This window comes from Gymnodraco acuticeps, unplaced genomic scaffold (assembly GCF_902827175.1).
Source record: "Gymnodraco acuticeps unplaced genomic scaffold, fGymAcu1.1, whole genome shotgun sequence".
In the NCBI taxonomy this organism is placed as follows: domain Eukaryota; kingdom Metazoa; phylum Chordata; class Actinopteri; order Perciformes; family Bathydraconidae; genus Gymnodraco; species Gymnodraco acuticeps.
Window position 1 is genome coordinate 452,328 of NW_022990886.1, and position 26,545 is coordinate 478,872.

At 40.7% G+C, this 26,545-nt stretch overlaps 2 protein-coding genes across 7 annotated transcripts in view; one reads left to right on the plus strand and one right to left on the minus strand.

The window, feature by feature from the left end:
- The window catches only part of LOC117557598 (histone deacetylase 7-like), a 41,704-nt gene extending 35,507 nt beyond the window's left edge, over nucleotides 1-6,197 (plus strand). For all 6 annotated transcript variants that reach the window (XM_034233491.1, XM_034233489.1, XM_034233492.1 and 3 more), the window contains 5 exons: nucleotides 918-1,036; nucleotides 1,960-2,093; nucleotides 2,193-2,277; nucleotides 3,776-3,914; nucleotides 4,010-6,197. In XM_034233491.1, coding sequence (XP_034089382.1) covers nucleotides 918-1,036; nucleotides 1,960-2,093; nucleotides 2,193-2,277; nucleotides 3,776-3,914; nucleotides 4,010-4,052 — 520 coding nt within the window. In that variant the 3' untranslated portion in view covers nucleotides 4,053-6,197. The remainder of the gene's footprint in view (nucleotides 1-917; nucleotides 1,037-1,959; nucleotides 2,094-2,192; nucleotides 2,278-3,775; nucleotides 3,915-4,009) is intronic.
- A 156-nt stretch (nucleotides 6,198-6,353) lies between these two features.
- Nucleotides 6,354-16,791, minus strand: LOC117557591 (twist-related protein 2-like). The gene is made up of 2 exons (XM_034233478.1): nucleotides 15,660-16,791; nucleotides 6,354-7,411 (listed from the first exon to the last, which is right to left on the minus strand). Exon 1 carries the CDS (start codon nucleotides 16,554-16,556, stop codon nucleotides 15,984-15,986), a length of 573 nt encoding a protein of 190 aa, XP_034089369.1. The 5' UTR covers nucleotides 16,557-16,791; the 3' UTR covers nucleotides 6,354-7,411; nucleotides 15,660-15,983.
- Nucleotides 16,792-26,545: the final 9,754 nt, after the last annotated feature.

A 26,545-nucleotide genomic window follows, 5' to 3' on the forward strand; every position in this document is an offset into this window, starting at 1 on the left:
TGGCTGGCTGTCAGTGACGTGAGAAGAGGGACGAGCTCCTAATAGGAACCAGACGCACACAAACGCCTTTGAACTGCCGCTGAGAGAGGGAGAAGGAGAGAGAGAGAATCAAACGCGGCATGGGCCGTGCGCTCTTGCTAAATAACTGGCAGCGGGAGACGAGAGGAAGTGAGGAGGAGAGCGTAGAGGAGAGGAAAGTGGTCTCCCCTGAGCAGAACAGTCAGTATGAGGGCGTCTCAGTCCAGATATGTCAAGGGTCCCATTCTTATCTGTTCGTGTCACTCTCAAATACAGACATTTTTCTCCACTTGCCCTAAATTTGCTTTGCTCTGACCGTTTTTTACTATATATATACCCAGGAATGGTTTGCAGGGCATTTATGCTTCTTTTTTTTTAGCAGTGCTCTGCTTCACATTTAAACAGTTGCACACATTCACACCTGGGAGCTACCCCACCTTCTACAGTTGGCCGCTACCCAGGAGTGGATCGAGAACAGAGATCAAGCGCTTGGCACAAGGCCTTTGATAATTTATCTTTCATCATTTTTAAATGGATGGAGTTTGCAATGAAGTAAATGTTTGCAGTTAACAATCCAGAAAAAAAGGGATTTCACTGTAAAAGCGTTCCAGTTGCAAATCAATCAACCCTGTGATGTTTTTTAAAACAGAAACCAAGTTTGTTCTTTTCAATAACTATTATTTTTCAGTCTGGTCTGATGTTAAATTAATCCCTCAATGACTTCCTCTCTCACATTACAATATAGTATGTTCCAAGTTTGCATTTCTTGCACAAACTATGAACACCTGTGATTTCTTGAATGTACTATCTTGTTTCAGCCAGGCCACAGTGCTTGAATGAACGTAATGTAGGATAGAGCGTTTGTTTGACAGTGTATTGTTTCCTCTGTTCCCCCTCAGAGCTGTGGTGATGCCCATCGCCCACGAGTTCTCCCCTGATGTGGTGCTGGTGTCCGCTGGCTTTGATGCCGTCGAAGGACATTTGTCGTCACTGGGAGGCTACAAAGTCACAGCAAAGTGTAAGCCTCAATCAACCCCGACAACACACTCTCACACAGACAACGGCAGACACTCTGATTTCTCTGGAGAAAGTCTTAGAATGACCTCTGCCTCATATGAACTGTTGTTTTCTATTACCAGCCGAGACAGCGATGTGGATATTGTTTTCACATTGTGGGTCTCTGTGTGTGTCCATGGACACCTACTGTAGCGGGAACTACCACAGGGGAGGTTTTCAGAACTCTGCCATGTGTTTATATCTCTGCGGACAGATTTTGTCACCGCAGAAGCGTCACAACCGTTCAAGATGCAGTCACAAAACTTAGCAGATGTTTAGTTAAGACCTAAATTATAGTCGTGATTGAATATGGGCTTGGTTTCGAAACAAGGGGGCAACTGTAGAGATGTGATCGAAAAAGGTCTTAAGTTCACTTCTGTTTAGAGCTAGAAGTTGTCCTGCATTTCCTTATAATATCCATATTTTTAATGCAGGGACATAAAGCAGGATTGCGTTAATAGACAGTTTGAATTCATTTTAGGACAAATTCTAAAATCATAAAGCCTAATCGCACCTCACAGTTGAAAACTGTTTTCAGGTAAATAGAAGTGTAGATGGCACATGTTGGCCTCTGGTGATGTTTTAATTGAAACAAAAATTCTTCAGCGCAACTTCATACAGAAATTAGACTTAATTTGTGCACTGATTTGAGAAAATGTTTGTTGTCAGGAACTTCTTCTTTTATTTTTAGATAAAATGTAGAATCACTAAATCTGTAAAGATCTGTTTATAATGAATATTGACCTGAATGGAAGTGACTGGTATCTATAAGTCAGGAAGAGCTCAGAACTCATGATGGCGACCTCAATCACCTCAATGTTGAGAACTTTTCACAAACAATGAAGGAACCACTCAAAGTGTGTGTATGTGTGTGTTGTTGTCCAGGTTTTGGCTTCCTCACACGTCAGCTGATGTCTCTCTCCGGGGGTCGAGTGGTCCTGGCTCTCGAGGGGGGGCATGACCTCAAAGCCATCTGTGACGCCTCTGAAGCCTGCGTCAGCGCCTTGCTGGGCATGGAGGTGAGACGTGTGTGTGTTAACCTACAGTATGTATGTGTGTGTGTCTGTAGAGATACACAGTATGTTCCATCCTATAACCCTGACCCTGCCCTCTCCCAGGTGGAGCCTCTGTCTCAGTCCGTGTTGGACCAGAAGCCCTGTGAGAACGCCGTCCAGTCGCTGCAGAGAGTCATCCAGGTTCAGGGTGAGAACTCAACAAAAAACAGCAACTACAGCAGGACGTATTCAGAGGAATTATAGTACCGTGAAAAACACCTAGAGTGATTTGAGTGTTTTCTGTAGTGATGAGTTTCAGGTGCATTAACAAAGTAATAAGCCACATGTTAACACACACACATTTTCCATCTTATATTCATATAGGTCAGTGGAGTGAAAAAAAAAAGTCTTGCAGCTTTCTAGCCGCTCACCTGCAGAGCTCAGCACCGACCCGCTACCTGCAAATTATCACTAAATCAATGCCAGACCTGACCCGGCCTGACACGTTAATATAAGACTCGCAGCATGAACAGTATAGCTACCATATACGCTCGGAGCGGGCTGCTGGGCACTATATGGAATAACATGTTGCACGTGCAGATTGGCTGGCAGGAATGCCCCTCACGTTTTAAGAAAATGATTTTCACTTGTGTTTCCACCTGATGCACGACACCACCTTAAAACCAAAATCATATGTGATATTACTCGCAGCAGGCACTGCACGGACAGACAAATTCCTTGAATCTTCTGAAAAACATTTATTTTTTAAATGAACCTTCTGCTACCAATCTTGATTCTGCTACTTTTGTTTTATTTGACATCACACACCTTCAGCGTAAAAAAACACTTTTTTAATTCTCAATCCACTTTTCTTGTTTAAGATCAAATTTTGTATACATTTCCATACTCCTCTCTGCATATCCCTCCTGCTCTCCGGACACCTCTCCTCCTTAACCTCCCTGTCTCCCATCCCTCCCTCCAGCCGTCCCACACACACACACACACACACACACACACACACACACACACACACACACACACACACACACACACACACACACACACACACACACACACACACACACACACACACGACCGCCATGGCTCCAATTATCTTCAAACACTTCTCTGGCACACGACCTTCGCAACATCCCCTCCTGATTGCACACAAATGTTATCCCAACCAAATTAGATTAATTAAAAATATTTGCAAAGCCGCAAGAATGTTAAGTCCATAATTTAGGCCTGGGGTGAAATATATGTTATTTCCATGCATAGCCAGAACACACACACACACACACACACACACACACACACACACACACACACACACACACACACACACACACACACACACACACACACACACACACACACTCATAGATGAACACATTTGAAAACACTGATTGATTTAACTGTGTGTCACAGGAGCCTGGAGACCCTGAGAGAACGGATTGCATTTGAGTTTCTGAAACTATCAACAAGGATATTTAGACCAGAGGCTGTTTATGTGACAGGCAATGCTTATATTCAGATCAAACCGCTACAACTGGTGGATCAAACACCAAGAACTGCTTTTTTATTAATGCAGTGCAGGCACTTTCCCTCAAGGAACAAGTCTCAATGAAAACAACACTGGAATACCAAGGCCATTAATCTTTCTCTTCTCCTCCTCTCCCTCTGTTCTCTCCCCTTGCTTCCTGCAGGTGAGTACTGGCACAGTGTGAAGGACTCGGCGGTGGACCTGTCCTACCTGCAGGCGCAGAGACGGAGGCTGAGGCGAGACTCGGACAGCGAGGCCGTCAGCGCCATCGCCTCACTGTCAATGGGAGTTTCCCCTGACAAGTAGGGAGGACATATCCAATATGTTCTGCTTTAGCAACATCACAGTACTGAACTTCGTGTATCTCACAGTCTTTCTTCTCCTCTCGTTCATTAAGGGAAATGGAAGAAAAACGGACAGAAAAAGGTGATTCTCTCTGAGGAAAGAGTCTACTGACAGCTGCCTTTGACCAAGTCTCTCTCACACACACACACACACAAACCCACAGCATTTGGACTATCACTGGAAGCAGATGTCCTCCACTGTATTCATCGCCTCCCAAACACTCTTCCACCTGCAGACCTTCAAACACACACTGAGATACAACATCCACCTGTGCAACATTCATACTCTCTCATGACGCCTCTACGTCCTGAAGGGAGCGTTGGTTACTGATCTGAGAAAAAGTTAAGAAAGAAAGACAACGAGAGGCGGAATAATGAAGGATCTGCTCTCTCCTGAAGCATCAGGAGCTGACAACTCACTTCTGACAAAGCACAGCTCTGCGACTTCACCTTGTAAATGACTCCCACAAGAACTGTTGTAACCTTGAAGGTGGGGTCAAAGGTCACCCTGGCTTAGTGGAGCCAATCACTCTGAGCAGAAGGAGTCATCCCCGCAGGACGTGCCGGTGACGGAGACCAGACACATCCTCCGCGTCCCACTATGATGATGTCATTTGTCCGACCGTGACAAAGGTCCAATGAAGGAAAAAGATCTTTTGATCGCTTTGCACTGCGCCGTTCTGGAATGTGAAAGATCGGCCATGTTGACAATCAAACGTCTTGTTTGTTCATGTTTTATGTTTTTGAATATTCACTCATTTGACCTTCGGCACACATTTCTGCAAATATCAGCCGGAGATGTTTAAGAATCCAGTAAGAAGCTACAGTAAAGTCCGACATACATGTGTTTCATATTGTTTTGTATGTCTGAATATTTTCTTAAATCGTTTTTTTCTTTCTTTCTTGGCCTGTCGGGCGAGCACATGCAGAAAGTCTGTGGACGGCTGCAGTTATTGGTGAGGCTCCTCGGCAGATAAAAGCAGCCTTTGATGAAGGGCATCTTTAAAGTGTAGACATATTGTAGTTTTGTAACAGTGGCATTAGTCACAATGAAGAGCTAATACCTCTCGTCATTGGAATATCAATATCAGGGGAGAAGGAGATTCTTTACACGTCTGCAAAGACACAAATCACCCATGATGCCTCAGTACAGCGTGACCACTCAGAAAATGATTGTATATACGACGATGCTGATCACATTTTGGATCATTCAAAGACAAACCTAAAGTGCACTTACCCTCAGGATGGGAGGGGTCTTAAAATCTGAACTTTGATGATGTTTGATAAGTGGACCAGTGTTTCTACCTGTGGATGAGCATTCCTGCTGTACTTTTTTATTTCCTTATATTTCCTTTATAACGAGGACATGACATGTCCTTGGTTTGTCATTGACGTGGCAACGTTCTGTTTACCGTCAGCAGCGGGGATGTTTTTGCGCCCTGGACCAAACATAAGATTTTAGCAGTTAAGATAGAGCAATAGCACTGAGATAGTTGAATACCCACAGTGCAATTGGACACAGGTTAAGCGCAACCAAAGTTTATGAGAACAATGTGCCGTCCCTGGACTGGCATGGCTTAGAGAACTTCAAAGACTTTGAAGAGTTTGTGAATTTTTCTTCTTTCTATCCAAACAGTTGAACAGCACCAAAAGCACAGGATGGATATATAAACACATTTCTTGAAAAAAAAAACTATTTATACATTCAGATTCTGTGTCTTTGAAGTGCTTTTTACATGTGTAACGCATTGAAGACGGTGCTATGGATTTAAAATGCAGTATGTTTTATTTTGTTGTTCCTTTCCTTATGTTGCATTGTGTACGCATCCAAAAACCTGCCGAATCTTTGTTGATGTTATGAAAATGTGATGACGGCGAGTTACAGCTCCATATCATGAAGGACAGTCCGAGTGTAGCTTTTGTAGTTTTACAAAATAAATCATGCAGCGACCTGACATATCATATGTCTTATCTTTGTCTTAATTAATGCAAATGATTTATTTTTATATTTGATATAAAAAATGAACCCTGTGCGTACTTAGAGACCAAATTGTCCGCCTGTGTGCCTTGAAGTGTCATGCTGACCAACCTTTGTGAAGGTAGCCTTAACAAACTGAAAGGCCAGTTTCATTCTTAACTGACTATGTAAAGTGTAAATATTGACTTTGTTTTTTGTCTGCCTTTGTCTTTTCTACTATTTTTGTTTCCAAAAAAATCCTTAATAAAGGTTGATTCTATTAATTTGCATAAGAGCTTTTATTTACTCCTATAAACATATAAACTTGCTTCACTTTAACGGTAAATTCACCACGGCTTCCTGTTCTATGGGAATTTTTGGACTGAAAGCCGAAAGCTAATGCAATATTCCTTTGACTATCAAAATATAACACTCGTATACAGCATTAAGAAAATATTTATTGTCCACAGGAGTTGACAAAATAAAGATTATCAAAAGCAAATGCAAATCAATACAAAACACAAATGTTCAGAACAGTAATCAGACTACTTATGGTTTCAAATGAGTCTTCTGTTATGGCTGAAATCACAATATCAACACTTTGGCGCACTTTACAAGAAACGGTCTGCTTTTCAATTTTTTTGCATTATTTAATGAAAACACTCTTAGCAAGCAGCTTTCTTAAAGCGGCGGGAAAAAGATATAGCCTACATGAATCAGTATTTTTTGCTTTTTTTAAAAACAACTTTTTGCGACATATAACAAACGCTAAAGTGAAAATAATCAGAATAGTGGCTGAACTGTGATCAGTGGTTTAAGACGTTTTCCCATGGGCATTTTCATTAAAGCAGAGTGTAATGCATGAGCAGAGTTGAAGTTATACAGTGTGCATACACCAAATTCACAAACATACACTTACTCAAAAAACATACACAATAAAAAGAAAGCTATCCAGTTTCTACAGCACAACAAGCAGAAGATCTTCGTCAGATTCCACATGCTCCTCTTTCTCCCACAACACGGGGCTCGAGAGCCAGAGCGATTAGCTTATTAGCATTTTAGCTGTAAACATTCATTGGCTGTGACCGCCCTCTAACCATCACTGTGCCATTATCATCACTCATCTTAATGTCCGTCTGGCAGTGAGTCATCCGATGCCAAGAGGATGATGGTTATCACGGTGTTACCCAAGGCACTCGAACCAGCAGCCATTTTGTTTCTTTGTCAACGCAGGCCAGCTGTTTGTTTGTTTGTTTGTTTGTTTGTTAGTTTGTTTGTTTCTCTCCTTGTTTGCATCATTCAAAAATGTTCAGCTCTTGACTCTCGAATGAGGAGTCATTGATGTTTCAGAAACACAGTTAATCAAGAATACATCTCAGTGTCATGAGGCAAGCACGTGTCCAGAGAAAGAGAAAAAGTTGTATGAAAGATAAAAGGCCGGGGAATTGTCTTCTGATGTTTCTTTTTTGAGAGTCGAGGATTTTCCATTGTCAGTTTTCTGCAAAGATAAGAAACCAAAGATGAGAACATTGATAGGATAACACTTTTAATACTTGTGTGTCAGTCTGAAGCATATTTGTTTCAAAAACAACTCTGATATGTTAAGGTTATAAAATGTGTAAAAGCAAACAAACACTTTGGTTTCGTGCAAAGCGGAAAAGTCCCTACAGCTCCTTTGACTTCTCTTGTTTTAACAAGCAAACATTTCATCTGGAGCATTTTCTGTTCACCCTAATTACAGTGTGCCTTTCCGTGCTTCAAGAAAGACACACAGAGAGAAGAAGAAGAATAAGTCAGCATGACAGAGTTAGACGTATGTTTGTGGGTGTCAGCCCATCACATGACTTTCATTATGCCATAAACACGCTAATGTGTAAATTGACAAACAAAAGCTCGTCTTTGTGCCGGGCGACCTCTAATCTGTTGTTCACATTTGTTCTATTCTTCTTTTTATCTCACATTGTCTGAGTTTTAAAGTTACAGCATGGAGGATATTTAAATATATAAATATAGGTCATTCAGAAAAAAAAATGTGTTTATTAAGAATTCATATAATCTACTTTTATTAGTATTTATCTCTCTTTAGTTTTCATTGGTAGTGGCAGACTCCGCCATTGTTGCACTGGATATAAGCAAGAGAGATCCACTGGATATAATTGTTAAAGAAAACCCCTTAAAATGTGTTTCTGGAGTTTTTTTGGTATGGCATTCTTTATTTCAAGATTTTGCACTTTTCTGTGATTCGAAGATACTTTTATTAATGACAATGGATGACAGACCCTGATGCATTTTTCACTCAAGTTATGTGCCGCTTTGTCGCCTATGTGTCAAACCAGAAGTCATTCCTCCATGGCTCTCTATCCCTGCAGCTGTCTGAGCGAGGCCCACACACACACAACTGCAACTGCACATATGCATGCAGCAGTTAAGTACAAATACACTCATATACACCCACACACACACACACACACACACACACACACACACACACACACACACACACATACACACACAACAACAAACCTCCCACCTGCGCTCGCCTCACAGTCTCTAAAAATAAAGAAGAGTATCAGAAGCCACAACTTTTGGATGAACATTATTTTTAAACGCATTCGAGCCGCAGAGGACTTTACATCTGGTGGATCAGTCCAAAGTAAAAGCCAGAGATTTAATATGCACAGCAGAGCACCAACAGCTGGTCAGTTCAAACTGTACAACAAAAAGCTCACACATTCACACACATGCACACAGCAGAGTCAGGAGTTCCGGCAGAGGAAAGAGCAGTGACAGGCATTTTGATTATAGTATAAACAAAATGGAGAGTATTGTTTTTTCCAACTCAAACAGAACCATCTCTCATTCTGAGCCAGACACCCACACGTCCTAAAATCAAATCATCAAAATGTACTCAACTGTCCGCTGTGTGATCATATTTGTGATGGTGTGTATGTGTCTGTATGCTCAACCCAGTCTCATGGCATTTCGTGTTCACCAACACGATTTTTAATCTATTGATTCGTGTTCACCAACACGAATTCCCCCTTTTTTTCGTGTTGCACAGCACGATTTTAAAAGCAATGTATTTCTACTGGTAATGTGTTTCGTGCCTGCAGCACGTATTTTTCTCCGGTCGGGTCGTGGAAGACCGAAAGCTGTGTGGTTCATAAAAACATGTTCTTACTCAATATCAAGCCACAATTATTGCTTTTATTTTAAATCGTATAATTCCGGACTTTTGTTGCCGTCTGTGAGGAAAATAAATGGGGCTCAGAGCCTCAGAATACTGAAATCTGTATTTTTAAATCTTTTTTTCCTTCTAATTTGTTATTCTTTTCAAAATAACACACTGTTATTTACTCACCAATAACACACAATTATCCTTGCTTTTATTTATTGGTTTAATTCCATAATCTCGGGCTTTTTTGGCGTCCGTCAGGAACTGAATTTCAAAATAAAATAACCGGAAACAGACGTAGGCCTATAAGGGACATTTCGAGCATCATTGCGATGGTCAACATTTCTGAGTTTAGGATGGCCGAAGACACTACACCACCCATAATCCCCAGTTTAATCTTCAAATTTTGGGATTGGATGTTGGAGTGGCAGTGCGCCAAGGTTACGCCGAGCGTCAAACAGCTGTTTGAAATGGAACGAAACCTCGCCAGACTATCCAAAACTGGAATCGAACGCCCCCCCCAGAACTACACATGCTGGCTATTGTGTTTCGCAAAAATGTTCTATGGGACGTCTCTACTGAACGTTTTCGTTTTTCCCACAATTAGAAGTTGCCAGTATTAAACACATTGGTGTTATCAAATGTAAAACATATAATTAATAAATGGGTGAAAATCGCTTGTGTCCATAATGCGCAGCATTAATACCCACATGACAGCTCATTGTTACTTTGTAATTATACTCCACTACAATTCAGAGGTTAACCTGGTATTTTTACTCCACTGCATTTATTTGAGTTACTTTGCAGATTCTGATTAATGATGTGAAATATAAACAACCCTTAAATCAGACTTTAGTTACACCTGAGTAAAATTCAGGGAAGGTGATTGTCAAGTGACAACAATCAGGAGAGATATTTGATAGTTGGTGCTTGAGAAGACTAAACATGTATCTGCAATTGACATGAATGGAAACGAGTAATAAAGTATATTCATTACTCGTTATTCTGTACTAATAGTTAATTAAAGACTGTATATTATGGCTATTTTGCACATCCCTTTCAAGATTTCAAGATTTTCAAAGGTTTATTGACATATCATATACACAACTACGGTGTAGTTATGCAATGAATGAAACACTTGGGTGACAGGTTCCTCAACAGTGCATTACAAGACATCTATCAATATGTGTGTACCTCCACCATTAAACTGTCATATTCTGCACATTTCCTATTCTATCTACATACATAAGAGTATAATTCATATGTATAATATCAGTTAAAATAAGTGCTTCAACATAGTTAACATTGCAGGAAAGCAATATATTAGACGTTAGGTACTTTGTTAGGCTTAATATTTATCTGTAGATAGATACCCCCAACGTTTTTTTCTTATTTAAAAGAAGACCTTAATCTGTTATTTAATGTTTAAATAAAGGTTAATTCTTTTTTCTGTTTTGCACCTCCTCCTATTAATATCTTTGTACATCCTGCACTAAACTGTTTCATTGTAGAGATGACTTACAGTATCTTCTTGATTTTTTATCTTCTATATTTCTATCACAAACCTTCTACTTTCCCCCTATGAAAGTATGTACTCTTAATATTTTTTTAATCAAATATAACACATAAAAACAATAATTCAATAACGTGCTTTAACCACTAGGTACACACAGCCATAATAACTTTGTATTATTAGTGTAGGACACTTATGTATGTACAACATCTGAAGATGTGTAGTTTTATTCATGTTTTCACATAATTTTACAGCATATTGCTATACTATTTCAGACTCAGTATTTACATTCTTATATTCAAAGAAAATCAGTAATATCTTTAAAAACTACAAGTCCTTCTATATCAGCTGTGCACCGTTATGGTGTAAATATAACCTATCTATGAATTAGATCAAATGTAAAAGTCAGCCGAATTAGTGTTGATACTGCAAGGAGACGTATTGTGTGAAGAGAAATTGAAGATGTTGTTTAATTGTTGATATATTTATGATCCACGTCAAGTATTCAGTTTCGGCGGCATTTCTTCAGTTTTTCCAAAGGTCTTCTCATCAGGGCTCTATAAATAAAGAACTACGGCAGATCTGTAATATGTAATGCAGCCGAACCGTGTATTACAATGCCGTTATGTGATGACTTTCAAAGACAAAAGCAAGAGCACTCGGAATTAAGTATTATTTTATTATTTTAAAATGTTTTCCGGATTTCATATAATATAAACACCAAATCCCAGCATGCATTGCAGCAAAAACATCCAATCAGCGAGCTTAAACCATAGCTGAGGATCTTGGGTAATCGCTCGAAATGCCTACGTCTGTTTCCGGTTATTTATATTTTGAAATTCAGTTCCTGACGGACGCCAAAAAAGCCAGAGATTATGGAATTAAACCAATAAATAAAAGCAAGGATAATTGTGTGTTATTGGTGAGTAAACAACAGTGTGTTATTTTGAAAAGAATAACAAATTAGAAGGAAAAAAAGATTTAAAAATACAGATTTCAGTATTCTGAGGCTCTGAGCCCCATTTATTTTCCTCACAGACGGCAACAAAAGTCCGAAATTATACGATTTAAAATAAAAGCAATAATTGTGGCTTGATATTGAGTAAGAACATGTTTTTATGAACCACACAGCTTCCGGTCTTCCACGACCCAACCGGAGAAAAAGACGTGCTGCAGGCACGAAACACATTACCAGTAGAAATACATTGCTTTTAAAATCGTGCTGTGCAACACGAAAACAAGGGGGAAATCGTGTTGGTGAACACGAATCAATAGATTAGTTGGTGAACACGAAATGCCATGAGACTGGGTTGGTATGCTATAGGCTATAGGCGATAGGCTATCAAGGAAAAAGGATCTCTGCCAGTAAAAATTACAACAAAATATTAGAAATACTTGAATATTCAGTGAGTCTAAGATGGAATATAAACAACTTTCTAGTTTTTTTTCTTAGTGGAAGAATACTTTAGATCAGGGGTTCTCAAAGTGCGGCCCGCGGGCCAATGGCGGCCCTCGGAAATGTTTCTGGCGGCCCGCAATAATTAATGTGACACGCTGAAATGCATGCGTTATATTTTAATCCTCCATGGTTCGTATCTAGTAAGAATTAGAATGGAATTTAAGAATGGTAAAACTGCGCCCCCTGGGTTGTCATTCCTAAATTATGAATGACAGCTTGTGGAAAGTTTGCTAGACTACTGGTTGCATGGCAACTAGGCATCTCGCGAGTTGCGGTTAAGCGGAAAATCTGTTGTAAGTTATCAGAATCAGAAACGGGAGTTAGCTAGCGATTTTAGCTAGTCACTGTCTGTAGATAACCCAACTTTGTGTCCTCTGCAAGTTCTTAATGTATACTGTATGTATAATTGGTTAGTACAATAAACAAAGGATTTGTTTTGGAATTATTTTGTGTTCCGTTTTTTCTTGGGCGGCCCTCAATCCAATATTGGGTACCTAAATTGGCCCTCACTCATCAAAACTTTGAGAACCCCTGCTTTAGATGAATAAATTACAGAAACACTGTTAAAACAAAATGCTGCAAAAAATACAGCCTCTGATCACTTCTTCTTACACTTAATGAAACTGCTAAACGCTTTTTAACCGCAATATATTGTCAGTTATTCCTTTTATTTTTGTCCGCTCCCTGAAAACCATCTGCCATTCTGTAGAGGAGATGTGGATTAAGATTTTTCAGAAAACTTAAAAGAGTCTGCATCTAATATTTTGATGACACCCTTGATATATCGGACCTTCTGTGGGTTTTCAAATAATGGAGTGATATGTAATTTAACGCATGTGTACACACTGTTTTAAATGACATGCATCATGCACACACACCTTTGATGTTTCTTGGACTCTTTCTAACCTCATCGTCTTTCCTAAACTTAGACGTTCAGGTCAGTTTCAGGCCTTACATTTGTAGCACTTTCTGCGGCGGCCCCTGCAGAGCTGATGATAACAGGCAGAGCCGGCAAAGTGGTAGGTAATGACTACCGCGTTGTGTTCAAGGACACACTCAGCTACCACGTGCAGAGGCCTTGGCATTCCATCCACAGCACTGAGTGGAGCCCTGGACGTCTGCTGCTGAGGCCACTAGAGGTTTAATAATAACGCGAGTGGAACACCTGCAGTGTGCACATGGCCGGAGGCTGCGCGCGCATGTGTGTGTGTGTCTGTCTGGACAGTGTAATGTATATAGGTTGTATGTAGCCTGTGTGTTAGTACTTGAAGGATTATTTGTGATTCTTGCACAGTGAATAAAGTGTACTAAAGTTTACTTTGAGTTTACATCATCTATCTGATGACATGGAGGTCTCTGCACTTGGTCACATTTCTGCACCTTTTCTCTTTTTTCAATTAAGTGCTTATCTTGTATGCTGTCATTCTTCCTGGCTTCCTTTTTTTCCAAAACTTAAACTGTGGTTCTCGTAAAACTAAAACCTGGAGTGTTTTAGAGATTAAAATCCCCTAAACAACATCTGCAAGCGTATTCCTGTTTACCAACCTGCAGATGTTTTCACATACACACACACACACACACACACACACACACACACACACACACACACACACACACACACACACACACACACACACACACACACACACACACACACACACACACACACACACACACACACACACACACACACACACGCATGCACACACACACTGCACAGGTAGTTAAAGTGCACTACAAACACACACATCGTTACACATGTACATGTGCTGACACACACACAACACAACAACACACAACACACACACCCACCACACACACACACACACACACACACACACACACACACACACACACACACACACACCACACACACACACACACACACACACACACACACACTGACCCTAACCTTGGTACACACACCTTCCTAATACCTCACAACTGTTTCCAATCTAAAGGTTCCTGCTTGTCTGGGCCCCGGCGGGGCCTGATTGCACGATACAAGATCCTAAGGAGAGAGGGCAAGGCTGCAGGGAGAGAGGGAGAGAGGGAGATGTGCCTCCACTTATTTCTCCCCACTCTCCCTTTCTCTCCTTCCTTTCATGCTGTACCTGTGCAGGAATCTGGTGTCTGTTAAAATGGTTGAAAAAAAACAGACCCTGTGTGAAGTTGATCCTTCAGATTCTGGAGGAAAACATTTGTCTTAAATACATCAGAGGTCTGTCAAACGCTGCAGAGTTTAGATTGCTATGATGATAATGTGCTATTTAGTTAGTTTAGTCAATGAAGTGAAACAACTAGAGTGCTTAAAAATGCATTGCAACAACCTTCCATTATATTTGACTATGTTAGCTATTTTAATCATGGCAATGATTTTAAGGGTCTACACAATGCATTTGTTTGTACGGGATTTATAGATATTTATTTCATTACCATTTACAAACATAAAATAATTATTTGCATTGTATTTCATTTGTTGATAATTTTGACATTTTCCAATTACTTGGAGAAAATGAACACATCATTTGCAACCGTATTTTAAATGTTGCCAAATATATTTTTGAAGGACTTTTACTTGACTGGAAGATTTTCTTTGACAGCAACATCTCTTTTTGCAAGAGTTGCACCCAAAATGGCAGAATAATTTGCACAAACCAACACAGAACAAACATATTTGTTTTGATTTGATCCTTTATGTTATCTAAGTCACGTACCATTTATTAACTAAGTCACTTTTAATGTAACGAGAAGCAACTAAATATCAGCATTTTAAATTCTAAGAAAACCCGTAAGAAAAAAAAGAAAAAGAGAGAAATAATGAGTTTTAGGATCAGTGATCTTTTACTTTATATTATAATATTCTCGTGTGACTAAAACATAACATTGAAACATCAGAATTAGAAACATCATTTGTAATATTATAAAACTGTAAATGTGTTTTTTTTACAAATCTATTATACCTCGGAAAACACGTTTTGTATATATGTGTTTTTACGAGGTAGATTTTATATTTTTTCCCCTGGTTGCACAAAACTCACAAATTTAAATATCCAAACCGATAAGTACTGAATGTAAACAGAGGCACCCTCATATTGCTTTGATGTGTAGATATTTAGTTATTTTAACTACGTTTAAAATGAGTTTAAATTCTCTTGTGATCGTTACGATGATTTGTAAACATCTCAGTTAATGTCCAGTTTTAAAGGAGCTTTACAGATCAACCTTGCTTTAAGTTGTTTAGTCTGAAAATATCTGTGATCCATTTTTACATTCTACGTGTAGGACAGATTTATACATTTAGGGAAATGTTTTATGATTGCGTTAGTTTGAACAGAATACTTAAAGAGATCTTGACCAGCACAGATTTTTTTTTTTGTAATCCTGTCTGCTTCTTTTTAAAAGTGCATTTGCTGTATTTTTTGTTGAAAGCTACAAATAATATTCTGAAACAAGACAATTACGAACATTGAATAATCTACAAATTGTGCTCATGACATGGCGAAACAGAACTGAGTGTACAAAAGTGCATGTTTGTAGGATTTGTGTGTGTGTTCATGCAGTCTGTGTGAGTGTGTGTTTGCAGATGTTGTCCATACCTGGGGGGCTGCAGTGGAGCGTCTTGTTGCACTGGATTAAACTGTAAGACAGACAAGGGAGAGCAGTGGAAACAGTGGAGGGGAACAGGGTGAACTGAGAGGGTTTAAAGATCCAACTCTGTCTATACAGATGAAGTGAACCATCATGGATCACATAGATGTAGCAGGAATGTATAGGGAGGTTTGAGATGAAAAGGTTAAGATCAGACCAAGAGGGGAAGAATTCAGAGGTTCAGAGGTCAGGAAGTGGGTGCAAACACAGACACGGGCAGTGGGGTGGAGATGTGGACACGAGAGGGTTTAGGAGAGAAGTTCGATGGGATCCTAGTGGCTTGCGGACATGGCCCAGGCCCCCTCCATTCTCCAGACGGAGAAGGCGTAGCTCAGTCTTTCGTGGGCCAGGTAGTTGCAGCTGGCCAGCTTGGCGTCCATCTCGTCGCTCTGCAGCACCTGGTACAGGAAGTCGATGTATCGCGAGGCCAGCTTCAGGATCTGGATCTTGCTCAGCTTGTCCGAAGGTAGTGTGGGGATGATTTTGCGTAGAGATGAGAAGGCGTCGTTCAGGGACTGAGTGCGTTGACGCTCCCGCACATTTGCGATAACACGCTGAGTGTGGAGGTCCTCAAAGGGCTGATCGAGTCTGGGCCCCAGCGGCGTGGGGGCCAACGACACCACTGTCGTTGGGCTTTTCTTCACCTTCTTGGGGCCTGACGGCAGCAGGCTGGTGGGACTGCCGGTGCTGCTCTCCTCTGTCTGACCCATGCTGTCCTTCTTGGGGAAAGGCGTACGCTTTCGATTTCCTCCTTGGTGATTCTTCTTCGATCCTCTCTCCAATTCCTCCTCGCTGGCCCCCAGACCTCCTTCAGGGGAGTTAGTGCAGGACACCTCTTCTCTCATTGTACTGTCCACAAACAGCCTCTCAGCTTCCACTGCAAAGACAAGAAGCTGTGATGCTTCTCTCAAACCTGGACTTGGAAAGTGTGTGTAACAAAAGTCTTCTCTCTCGTTAGGGAAAGTTACGGCTTCTGAAGCTCCATCGGATTGGACGTCGCTCTGGCTGTCCTGTTTCCTGGTTACCTTGTTAAATATCTCACTTTCACATTCCCCTCTCAACCTGGCAGACAGAACAACAACAAACCATCTGACAGGCAGGTCCACCTCCGCCTCTTTTATACCCAAGCGTTAACTCGAGGCCTGCGGGCAGTTCTGTTTGGCTGAGAGGACTTCCAGAGGGCGTGGTCCGGCATTAGCCAGGCAGAGAAGCAGGAAGTGTGTGTGTGCTGGGCGGGCGATAGAGGAAGGGGGTAAGTGGAGCTCTCAGCCAATAAGAAGCGCTGTGTCTAATGTTGCAGGGATGTCTGAGGCTTTATGGGTTCCAGATTTGGGGCTGGAGCGTCAGTCCACATGCTCTGATGTCGGCATTCTCATTCATCAACTCGTTAGGAAAAAAATAAATCTAAATGTTTTATTTCTGACAATCAGCAGTGTAAACTTTTGTATACAACATTTACATTGAGTATTTTTATGAACACAAACAACAGCTTTATGTTTTGTAACTCAAAGCAATAAATCATGTGTATTAATGTTGTGCTAAACATTTTTTAATTTTTCCTTTACGAATTATATGTTTACACTGCTACGGTTTTTACCATGCTGATAACCAGACACTATAAAAACAAATCTGTTAAACCTGCTGGACGGAGTCATCGAAAATACTGCCAATTAAAAGGCTCAAGGAGGATTTGCAGGTTAAAGTGCTTTATGATGTAGACCTGTTGTTTATAAATGGTACAAATTATACATTTGACCATGACAAACTGTAAAGTCCTGCAGAGCAACAAAACAATTATTTTCATGAATTTGTTTGGCCACAGCAGCTTTGGTGAGAGAAAATGTGAAGTTGTGCAAGAACACATCCTGGAAATCATTTCACAAGATGAGCTTTTTTCCTGAAATATCATGTGTACGTAAATACTGATACACTGAGCAACTCTCTATAGAGCCGTTCTCTAACCCGAGAACGGGAAACGAGTGATTGGGTTAAAACTATGACGTCAGCTGCTGCCTGTCATCCACCTTGGGTTGGGAAAGCAGCACAGACAGGACCCTAAATAACCCCTGACCTCAGTGGCCCTGTGACCTCGGTCTGCAGAGGTGAGGGAGCACCTAATTGTGCCATCCACGGCCCCGAGGCAAAGCCAACACATGTTCTACCTCCAAACCGCGAACCCATCTGGGTCTGCACCCACTTAAACACATTTGCTACGCGTTGCCAGTCATGACACAGCAGAGAGGTCTTCTTGGGATGATGACGAGACATGTTTCTCATTCGTGTTTGAGCAATCTGCGTGGGACAACCTACAATTTTAAACAGAATTACTTATCTAACTTTGAATCCCGATCAGTTTCCCAACATTGTATCAGTTTATACCTTCATGCGTCACAACTCCAGTGACTCATGTGTGCATCACCGCAGGGAAATGTTGTGGGGAGCTTTCTGCACTCTACGCTGCGGAAACTTTGTACTTTTTGATGACAGCATACCTAATGGTAGCATTTACATGTCATCACCTCCAAACAAGAGTGCATCTTTGATGTTTCCAATACTGATTTAAATTCAGTCGCCGTCTAGACATGGCATTCAGAAACCTGTATTATTTACTAACAAAAGTTTCCTGGGTTGTAACTAAGCCTCATTTCATTCATGACACGCTGCTTGACAGCTCCTAGCCAACAATTTGGGTGTGATTGCCGCGGAATTTGAAGGACCGCGTGTGCGGAGAGCAGTTCAGAAGATTTTTGATGAGCCTCGTGATTGCACTGGTTTACATTTCAGTCAGAGAGGGACGTTTCAACGGAAAGTAGCTCGATCCCAGTTGGGTTCAATTAACTTTAAAAAAAAAAAAAAAAACTCATCTGGCCATCAAAGCAAGGCCATGGACAGAGACAGTGGATTTTATGAGATTGTATTTACATAACAGGCCGAGTCATCTCCAGGATTAGCTGGTTTTAGAAATAAGTCTCATTGAGAGCTCCGGTGGAGACAGTGGAGGGACAGCAAAGTCACTGTTTTCCGGGCTAATCTCGGGAGCTGCCGCTTACCTTTTTGCGAAACCGTGGCTCCGTGCCACCATCATGGAAAAAATGAGCTAACAAAGCGAGTAGGCCTACAGGAATGTCGTGGCACGTTGAAGAACAGAAGGGGAAAGAAAGAGAGAGAATGGAAGAAGAATAAGAAAAGGGGAAAAGAAAAGGAGAAGAAAGGCAAAGAGAGAAGGGGGAAAAAAGTGAGGCTGTCCAAACAGAACCAGATGCAGGAGTGTGGAGGCTCGTTTGATCTCTGTCCTCATAGGCTGATTGATGTTGCACATTTCATTTCCTTGTCAGAGTCTTGACATAATGTTTCACTAAACACTCAGGCCATGCTCTCGTCCTTTGTTTTATTTCCATGGGGGTCGTAATTAACCCTTTCTGGAGCTGAAAATAGATCATGCACATATCAATATATCTATATATATATGAGCTTACAGGCACACGCACACACACATGGGGGTTTGGATATCAAAGAAGAGGGATGTATTGTCTGTTTCTGTCTCTACAACATATGGTTTGCTCCTGACTGAAATACTGCACTGAGGGGCGGCCATGTTGAAACTTTTGAAGTTTTCCAAGGGAAAAAAAAGGAAAACAGTTTCTTTAAGTTCGTAATGCAGTCAATTCAATTACCGTCATACACCAAAAGGTCGTAGCACTGGTGACGTGCTCAGCTGGTAGGAGCGCGGCAGTGTGACCAATCATAAATGATGTGTTTGGAAATCCATGCTGGCTCGACAAAAGGAACTAATCATTAAATTCCTCCTCACCTTCACCCCAGGAGTTTCTTCACCCTCATGGCTGCCGTTATTGATGTTTGCACACTGCACCACGCACCCTCCTCCACCCCACAGCCACCCGTCCATGGCTCCATCCCTCCCGAGGAGCCTGTAGTGGCACAAAGGCAGACATCTGGGACCCATTTCCCCCCTGGAGAAGCCCTTCCTGTGGGGTATCCACTTAGAGGGGTTTGGGAGGAGTGGGGTGGGGGTGGGGAGGGGTGAAGGTGCATGGTATGTGGGGGATGGTTGGTGATGGGACATGGTGGAGTGAGGGGTGGGGGGGGGGGGGGTGCGCTTGCCAACTTCTAATGAGGATGAGAGAGGTGTGGATGATACGCAAATCTAATGCACAATGTGCAAGGGAGTATGTTATCTCCATCTGCCTCTTCCCATTGATGAACAGATGAGCTAGTTCAGGAAGTTGGGAAATAAGCTTATATTTTGCCAAGACTTTAATGAGAAGATTGATATCCCTCGCATGTCTGTGTGTTCAATATGAAGATAGCTTAGCATAAAGACTGTAAAATGGGGGAAACAGGTAGCCAACATCAGCATATCAGGGCCTCTTGAGATCAGTCACAAACTTTTGTATCTTGTTTTCAAATCCACAAAAGAAGTGTAAACATGACAGTAACAGGGGATTTTGTTACCTTAAAACGGAACCAGGCGAGCTGTTTTACCTTGTTTACAGTATTTGTGCTAAGTTTGTGCTGAGCGTGACATCCAACTTTGTATCTTAATCTCTGCAAGAGAACCAATAACTGCATTTCCATAAATCATCCAACTATCCCATTAAATCCAAGATTTCAAATTATAAATCCAAATCATAAACAGATTATTTGCAGAGATTTGTGGTAGGAAAAAAGGCACAGACATATGTTTGTAGAGATTTTAATTTATAGGATATTCAAATGTATATTACTAATAAGCCATCATAGACAGGACATCCTTAAAAGCCTTAAATCAGCCTCTCGTTATGAATGAAATAACAATAAAAACAAAAGTTATAGTTACTTCACATGAGATATTCTTTTGTCTGTATTGTTTTTTTCCAGCACTCCTCTGAGAACATATGGAAAACATATATGTAGTATACATAGTATTTGAATTAAAATGATCAAAAATGTCACAGTTGTAGGAATATCAGGCCACTGCCAAGCAAATCTCATCTACATCCACACAGTGCGTATGAGCATATCTTTTTTATTATCTGGTAGACTCTTAATACATATGATTGATTCGATTATTCTTCTTTTATTTGTTGCTTGTTGCTAATCCAATAATGAACACTAGATCAGGTGTACAGTTCTGTCTGTCTGGAAACCTCTCTCTGCAGAATAAGTTAATGTGGCACAGTTATACCTCAAGAAAATAAACAAAATTAAACTTGAAGTGTTTTGTAAAATGTTTATAGATTCATTTAACATGTGTGTTTTTCAAATATAAAAGTGCAATAAAAAAAAAAATCTCCGTGCTGCGTGCAAGCCTGTATTATTCTTGTTTAGCTGTGGCTTAACTTCTCGCATTAGGTCGTAATTTATCATAATATTTAGTGCTCAAGCTTCCTTCAAATGTCCCTGCTTTCATGTGTAATTTAGCCAATATCCTGCTCTGGCTCTGATTACAGTGTTTAAGCGCCGGGGTTCGTCCATGGCACATTGCACACAGTCCCAGTGGAGCTCACAGCTGAGCTGGGGATACACATGCAGCGCCGGTGCACGTGGAGCAGCAGGTTGGGCCGCATAAAACCTTGTGTGGCTTATCCTGGGACATCCAGGGAAGAAGCAAGGCATGATGGTTAGAGAAGACTTTTACTGTGTGTAGTACAGACACATTTCTTTAGCACTTGTTAACAGGTCATTGTGTCTGCTTTATAAATCTGAGTTTGTGAAAACCCCTGTCCTTTGGTAGTAATGCACTTATATTTGTAGATGAGAGCACCTTTCCAGAAAGCAAGGTCATATGGTCCATTCAGTCTCAACCTAACAACGAAAAAACTAAAAACATTTCTACAAGGCATAACATACATATGTTTTAAATGGACCTTAAAATTGTTCTGAAGTTTCTTCATGAAGTTTTTCACTGTTTCACAAAAAACAAACATTAAACAAACAAGTGGAAGATATCGCATGAATCATCTTTAAATATAAGGCTATTGTGTGTGTGTGTGTGTGTGTGTGTGTGTGTGTGTGTGTGTGTGTGTGTGTGTGTGTGTGTGTGTGTGTGTGTGTGTGTGTGTGTGTGTGTGTGTGTGCGTGCGTAAGGTGGCCTTAATATTACATCACTTTGTGTCCTTATGTGCAAGCAGCCGGTCACATGACTTCCATGTGCATGTGATAAGGAGATACAGGGGCAATACAAAAAACAGCTGGACCGTAACCTCTATATATGGATTGAAAAAAACATTACTTATTCCAGATAATAATGCTGACTGATCAGCCAGCAGGAAAGACGCTGATGTAATTGATGTACAGCACATCATCACATGAAAATCATTTCCACTGCTGTGTCAGCTATTTTAAGTCCACTTTTAGCTGTAAACAACACCAATAATACACGGTGAGTCAGCAGTTCAGAGCTGACCATGTAGCCGCCTGGGCTGGAAAACTCTTTTTCAGCGTGAAATTCAGAAATGAGCTTATCAACTGAGACTACTGCTAAGAGAATAACTGTTTACAAAATATGTGCACCTTAACGCTGAGCAAAATACAGAATGACACAGCAGGACCAATCCCAATGCAAGCTGTATGTTCACACCAACACAATACAAGGCCATGCATCCTATCCTTTTTTGACACAATGTGCTCTCTTCCCTGCTGTAGTAAATCTGTATATTGACATATTGAGGTAAATGTAGCACACTATGGCCTCTCTCAGCACGGCTCCTTGTTTGACAACCAACCCCACATATCAATGTGAACACAACGTCTCGATAAACTCACACTTCAAATCCTGGTTTCTGGAAGCAGTGTCAACCTGGGATCTGCAGGATTAGGCACTATCACGCATCCACTCCTGTCAAACTCACAGTGAAGCACTGTCTGCGAGGTACAGAGGAATGCATGCGTTTCTACATAAGAGCTATTGCATTAGAAACATCAACAGGGCCAGCTTCAAAGAGGCGCGCCTTCACATTGAATCAATCCCCACTTCCATTAGATTAGATGAATTCACCAATGTTACATTGCGTGAACGTTTCTTTATGCTTTCTCAAATCCCTCGCTCTGGTTCTGGTTCCCCCTGTGAAGCCACTTCAAACAACCTCTGCCATGGCATATCCCTTTGTGCTCTAAAACAGCAAATATGTGTCTCTCTAAAATGTTTCAGATGCGAGCTTGCAGTGGTCCCAGAGGCACAGGCAGCATCGCACACAGAATCAGGGGAGGGGGAAAACAATAGCTGAGTGTAAAAGTAGGGTTTGTGCTGTTAACAGGCAGGTCTGCAGGGACAGTTTGGATGACTGGTGAGTGATGAGAGAACATGATAAGGATAACACAGAGACAAAGCAAGGAAAGGGAAAATCAGATAGAGAGGGAGAAATCCTGGAGCAGTAAATCAGTGTGGTAATAAGGAGAGACGAGTGGGAGGGGGCCTGCAAAGGTCTAGAAACATATGTTTCAGTTTGTAAATAAAACAGTAAATTGCTGGATATTGCTTAAATATCTGTGGGCTTTGTACCTCGCTTTGCGGAAGTTCCTCGGAAATCATTCTGGGACTGCCTTCTTAAAATGCCAAAGCGGCTTCTTAATGTCAAAGAGGCCATCTGGTTCTCGACCAATTCAAGATGTTTGCTTTTCATTTAGCGTTTTTCCTCATGACGCTTCTTTTTTTAGATCAAATGCTTCATTTTTTTCAGTGTTAAATTGAATGTTAATATTTCACAATGGGAACTGTTAGCATGCACGCATCGCAGGCACCAGTCGAAGCTGTGAATTCCTGTTCACCCATTATCACCTGGGAAAGTAACTAAGTACTTTTGTTCAAGTACAATTTTGAAGGTATTTATAGTGTAGTTGTAATCTAATTGTATGCTAATTTTTACATCCACCCCATTGCATCTCAGCCGAAATATTACATATTTTTTAAAGGTGCAATACGTTTGTCGTTTACGTTAGTATGCACATATTTCATTGCAGGTAAAGGGCCTGCAATAACCTTTTTACTTGCAGAAGTATCAGCATTCAAATGAAATGAAGTTTTCAGAATTAATATAAGTTATTCAGAATATCCCCTGTTTTTGTAATATTAGGCAATACACAGTATTTCATGATTATAAAGCATTAATATGTAGGCAGTTCTTAAATGTTGATGTTGGCCAAGAAAGCTAATGTTAAGTCATTCATAAACTGTAGTTTGGTCCATTTAGAAGATATTGATGGATTGATGGGTCAATAACTCATAAAAAAAACAACTAGCTTTCATCAAAACAAGCCAATAGATGCAGTTGTTTGAGCTGGACTCTTCACATTGGTCTCTATCTGCAGCTGGTGGAGAGAAAGGCGTGCAGGGACTGTCTGCAAAGTGCAACGCCTAAAAGATATACTACTAAATATTCCCTTTCATTTGTTTTGAACCAAACATATTTTAAAGAATCTTGAAGTTTTATTCTCGTGTAAAATAACTCATACACTTTTATGTTCAAAAACGGGGATCGAACCACTGACCCTCTGATTGCTAGATATCCATTTCCCTCCTGAGCCACATCCGCCCTGCAGATAAAGGTATAGGTCCGGATTAAACATAACGTAGGGTTGAGTGGTTTACTCACTATATTATCTGTATCAGTATAAGTCCTTGAAATGGATGGGGTGGGCTGTAATCAGGAAGTATATATCATGTTTATAAACATTTTAAAAAGGAAGAGGTGGTCTCTAACCCAAACCTGCTCAGCTTCAGAGATCAGATGTGTTCGGGTTTCTCTCAGGCTTAAATCCAATCTTTTCTAAAGGACACAGTGACTCCAGTGACATGACCTCAAATGTTTTAATAGCCTTGTATTCTGTGGACATGACAACATTTGTAACACACATACTGACAATTCCTCTCCGAAATTGTATTTGCCACTCAGCACAGGTCAGTGAAATGACAAAGTGAAGGGAAATCACAGGCTAAACAAACGAAGCACTGGGTATATACTCACCTGGTCCGAGGTATGATTGTGTTGGTATGGCGAGTAAATGGGTGTCTACCAAGTAGAAGGTCAGTTGTTCGATACCGACAGTCGACAATGCAAAGTGTACTTGGGCCATATGGCAACAGAGGGTGAAAGATAGCACATGGAGGCAAAATAGGTGAATTTGCATGCTGTCAAAAGATTGCGAAAGATGGGGATAGGCGTTGCACAGGCCAGCGTTCAAGAGGGCTCCAAAGCCTTGAGGGCTCTACGATGGCGCTGCCAATCTGGCAGAGAAGTAACATTCATCTGCTACTTAGTAATTATTTATCTATTATCTAATATATCATTCCAATAACTTGTATATAAACTCGTATTGCACTATTCCACTTTTTTTTAAACTATTTTTCTTTTTTGTATTACTTTTAATATAATATACTTTAATATTGTTTTAATATTGTCTGCTTATCTGTATTATTGTGTTGCATTGTTGGAGAAGCCTGTGACCTAAGATTTTCAACGACATAATTACTCTGTAGCTATGTTAGTTTGACAATAAAGAACCTTGAACCTTGAATACTTAACACAAAAAATAGATCAGGACATTTGGAAAGACATTTTTGGGCACAATAAACCTGATGCTTATAACCGATGTACAAAGTTATTTTGGTAGCATTACACGAAAATGATTATTTAAACAATTTAAAATGTATGATATGAAAATGTGTTGAGGAAAAACTGAGATGTGGTGGTGTACAGTAGAAGTAGCAAAAAAGGGTAAAATATAAATCCCAGAGTACAGTTCAAGTACATCAAAATTGTACATAAGTGCAGTACTTGAATACATGTAAAAGGTAGTGATTTTGATGAGTCAGCAAGCACACACAAACAGGTATGAGAGCTGACGTGTGGATGCTCATAAAGAGAACGAGTTGGTGTCCTTTTCTGACATTGTCTGCTGTTAAGGTCCGCATGTGTGCGATGCAAAGGAATCTTTTCCCCCGTAGGTTGTTTGTTATCAAGGTTGATTCACTCTCTGTAGCTCACTAGCGTCTAATTATACAGGATGTTTAGGATAGTGGTGTTATTTGAATGTATAAACCTTTGTTTCCAGCCTTACCGCACTCTGCCAGACTGCCAGTCAACACTTGAGACAACTTCCTCCCCTGATTTGGGTAGAAGTCCCATAATTGAATAAAACGAGACCCCTCCCTCTCTTTACATACCACACAAACTCACACACTCACACTCTCTCTCACACACACACACACACACACACACACACACACACACACACGCACGCACGCACACACACACACACACACACACACACACACACACACACACACACACACACACACACACACACACACACACACACAGGTTTTACAGGCTGTTGTATAAAGTTAATAGGACGCATTTGGTTCCAAAGCCCCCAGCTTGCTCAGTGGAAAGTGAGCCGGATTGTTTTTCTGTTTCTTAATGTCGAAGTTTATAACGGCCAGATAAAAAATGTTGCCATGGTGATTTAACCACAACATCGCAATTACCTTGATTCAATGAGACTCTGGGGGCTTACAAGCAAACCAGTGTAATGCAATTAAGATATAAGTACCACCAAAAATGTCCTTAAAACACAGAGGAAGGATGCAGGAAAGCAACAAAGAGAGTGAAATAATTACAGTGGCTTCTTAAGGATCAAAGTTACTGATACTTGAAATAAATAATAAAACACCAGATTCACTTGCCAGTGAGTTTTTCCATAACAGTTGCAAAAGACACATATCCCCCCCGATATTTCCCATGAATAGTTTAATCAGCAATAAAGCACTTAACACTGATACAGCTAGAATATTTCACTCACATATTTTTCAAATCAACTTCAAAGTCCCCCTTAA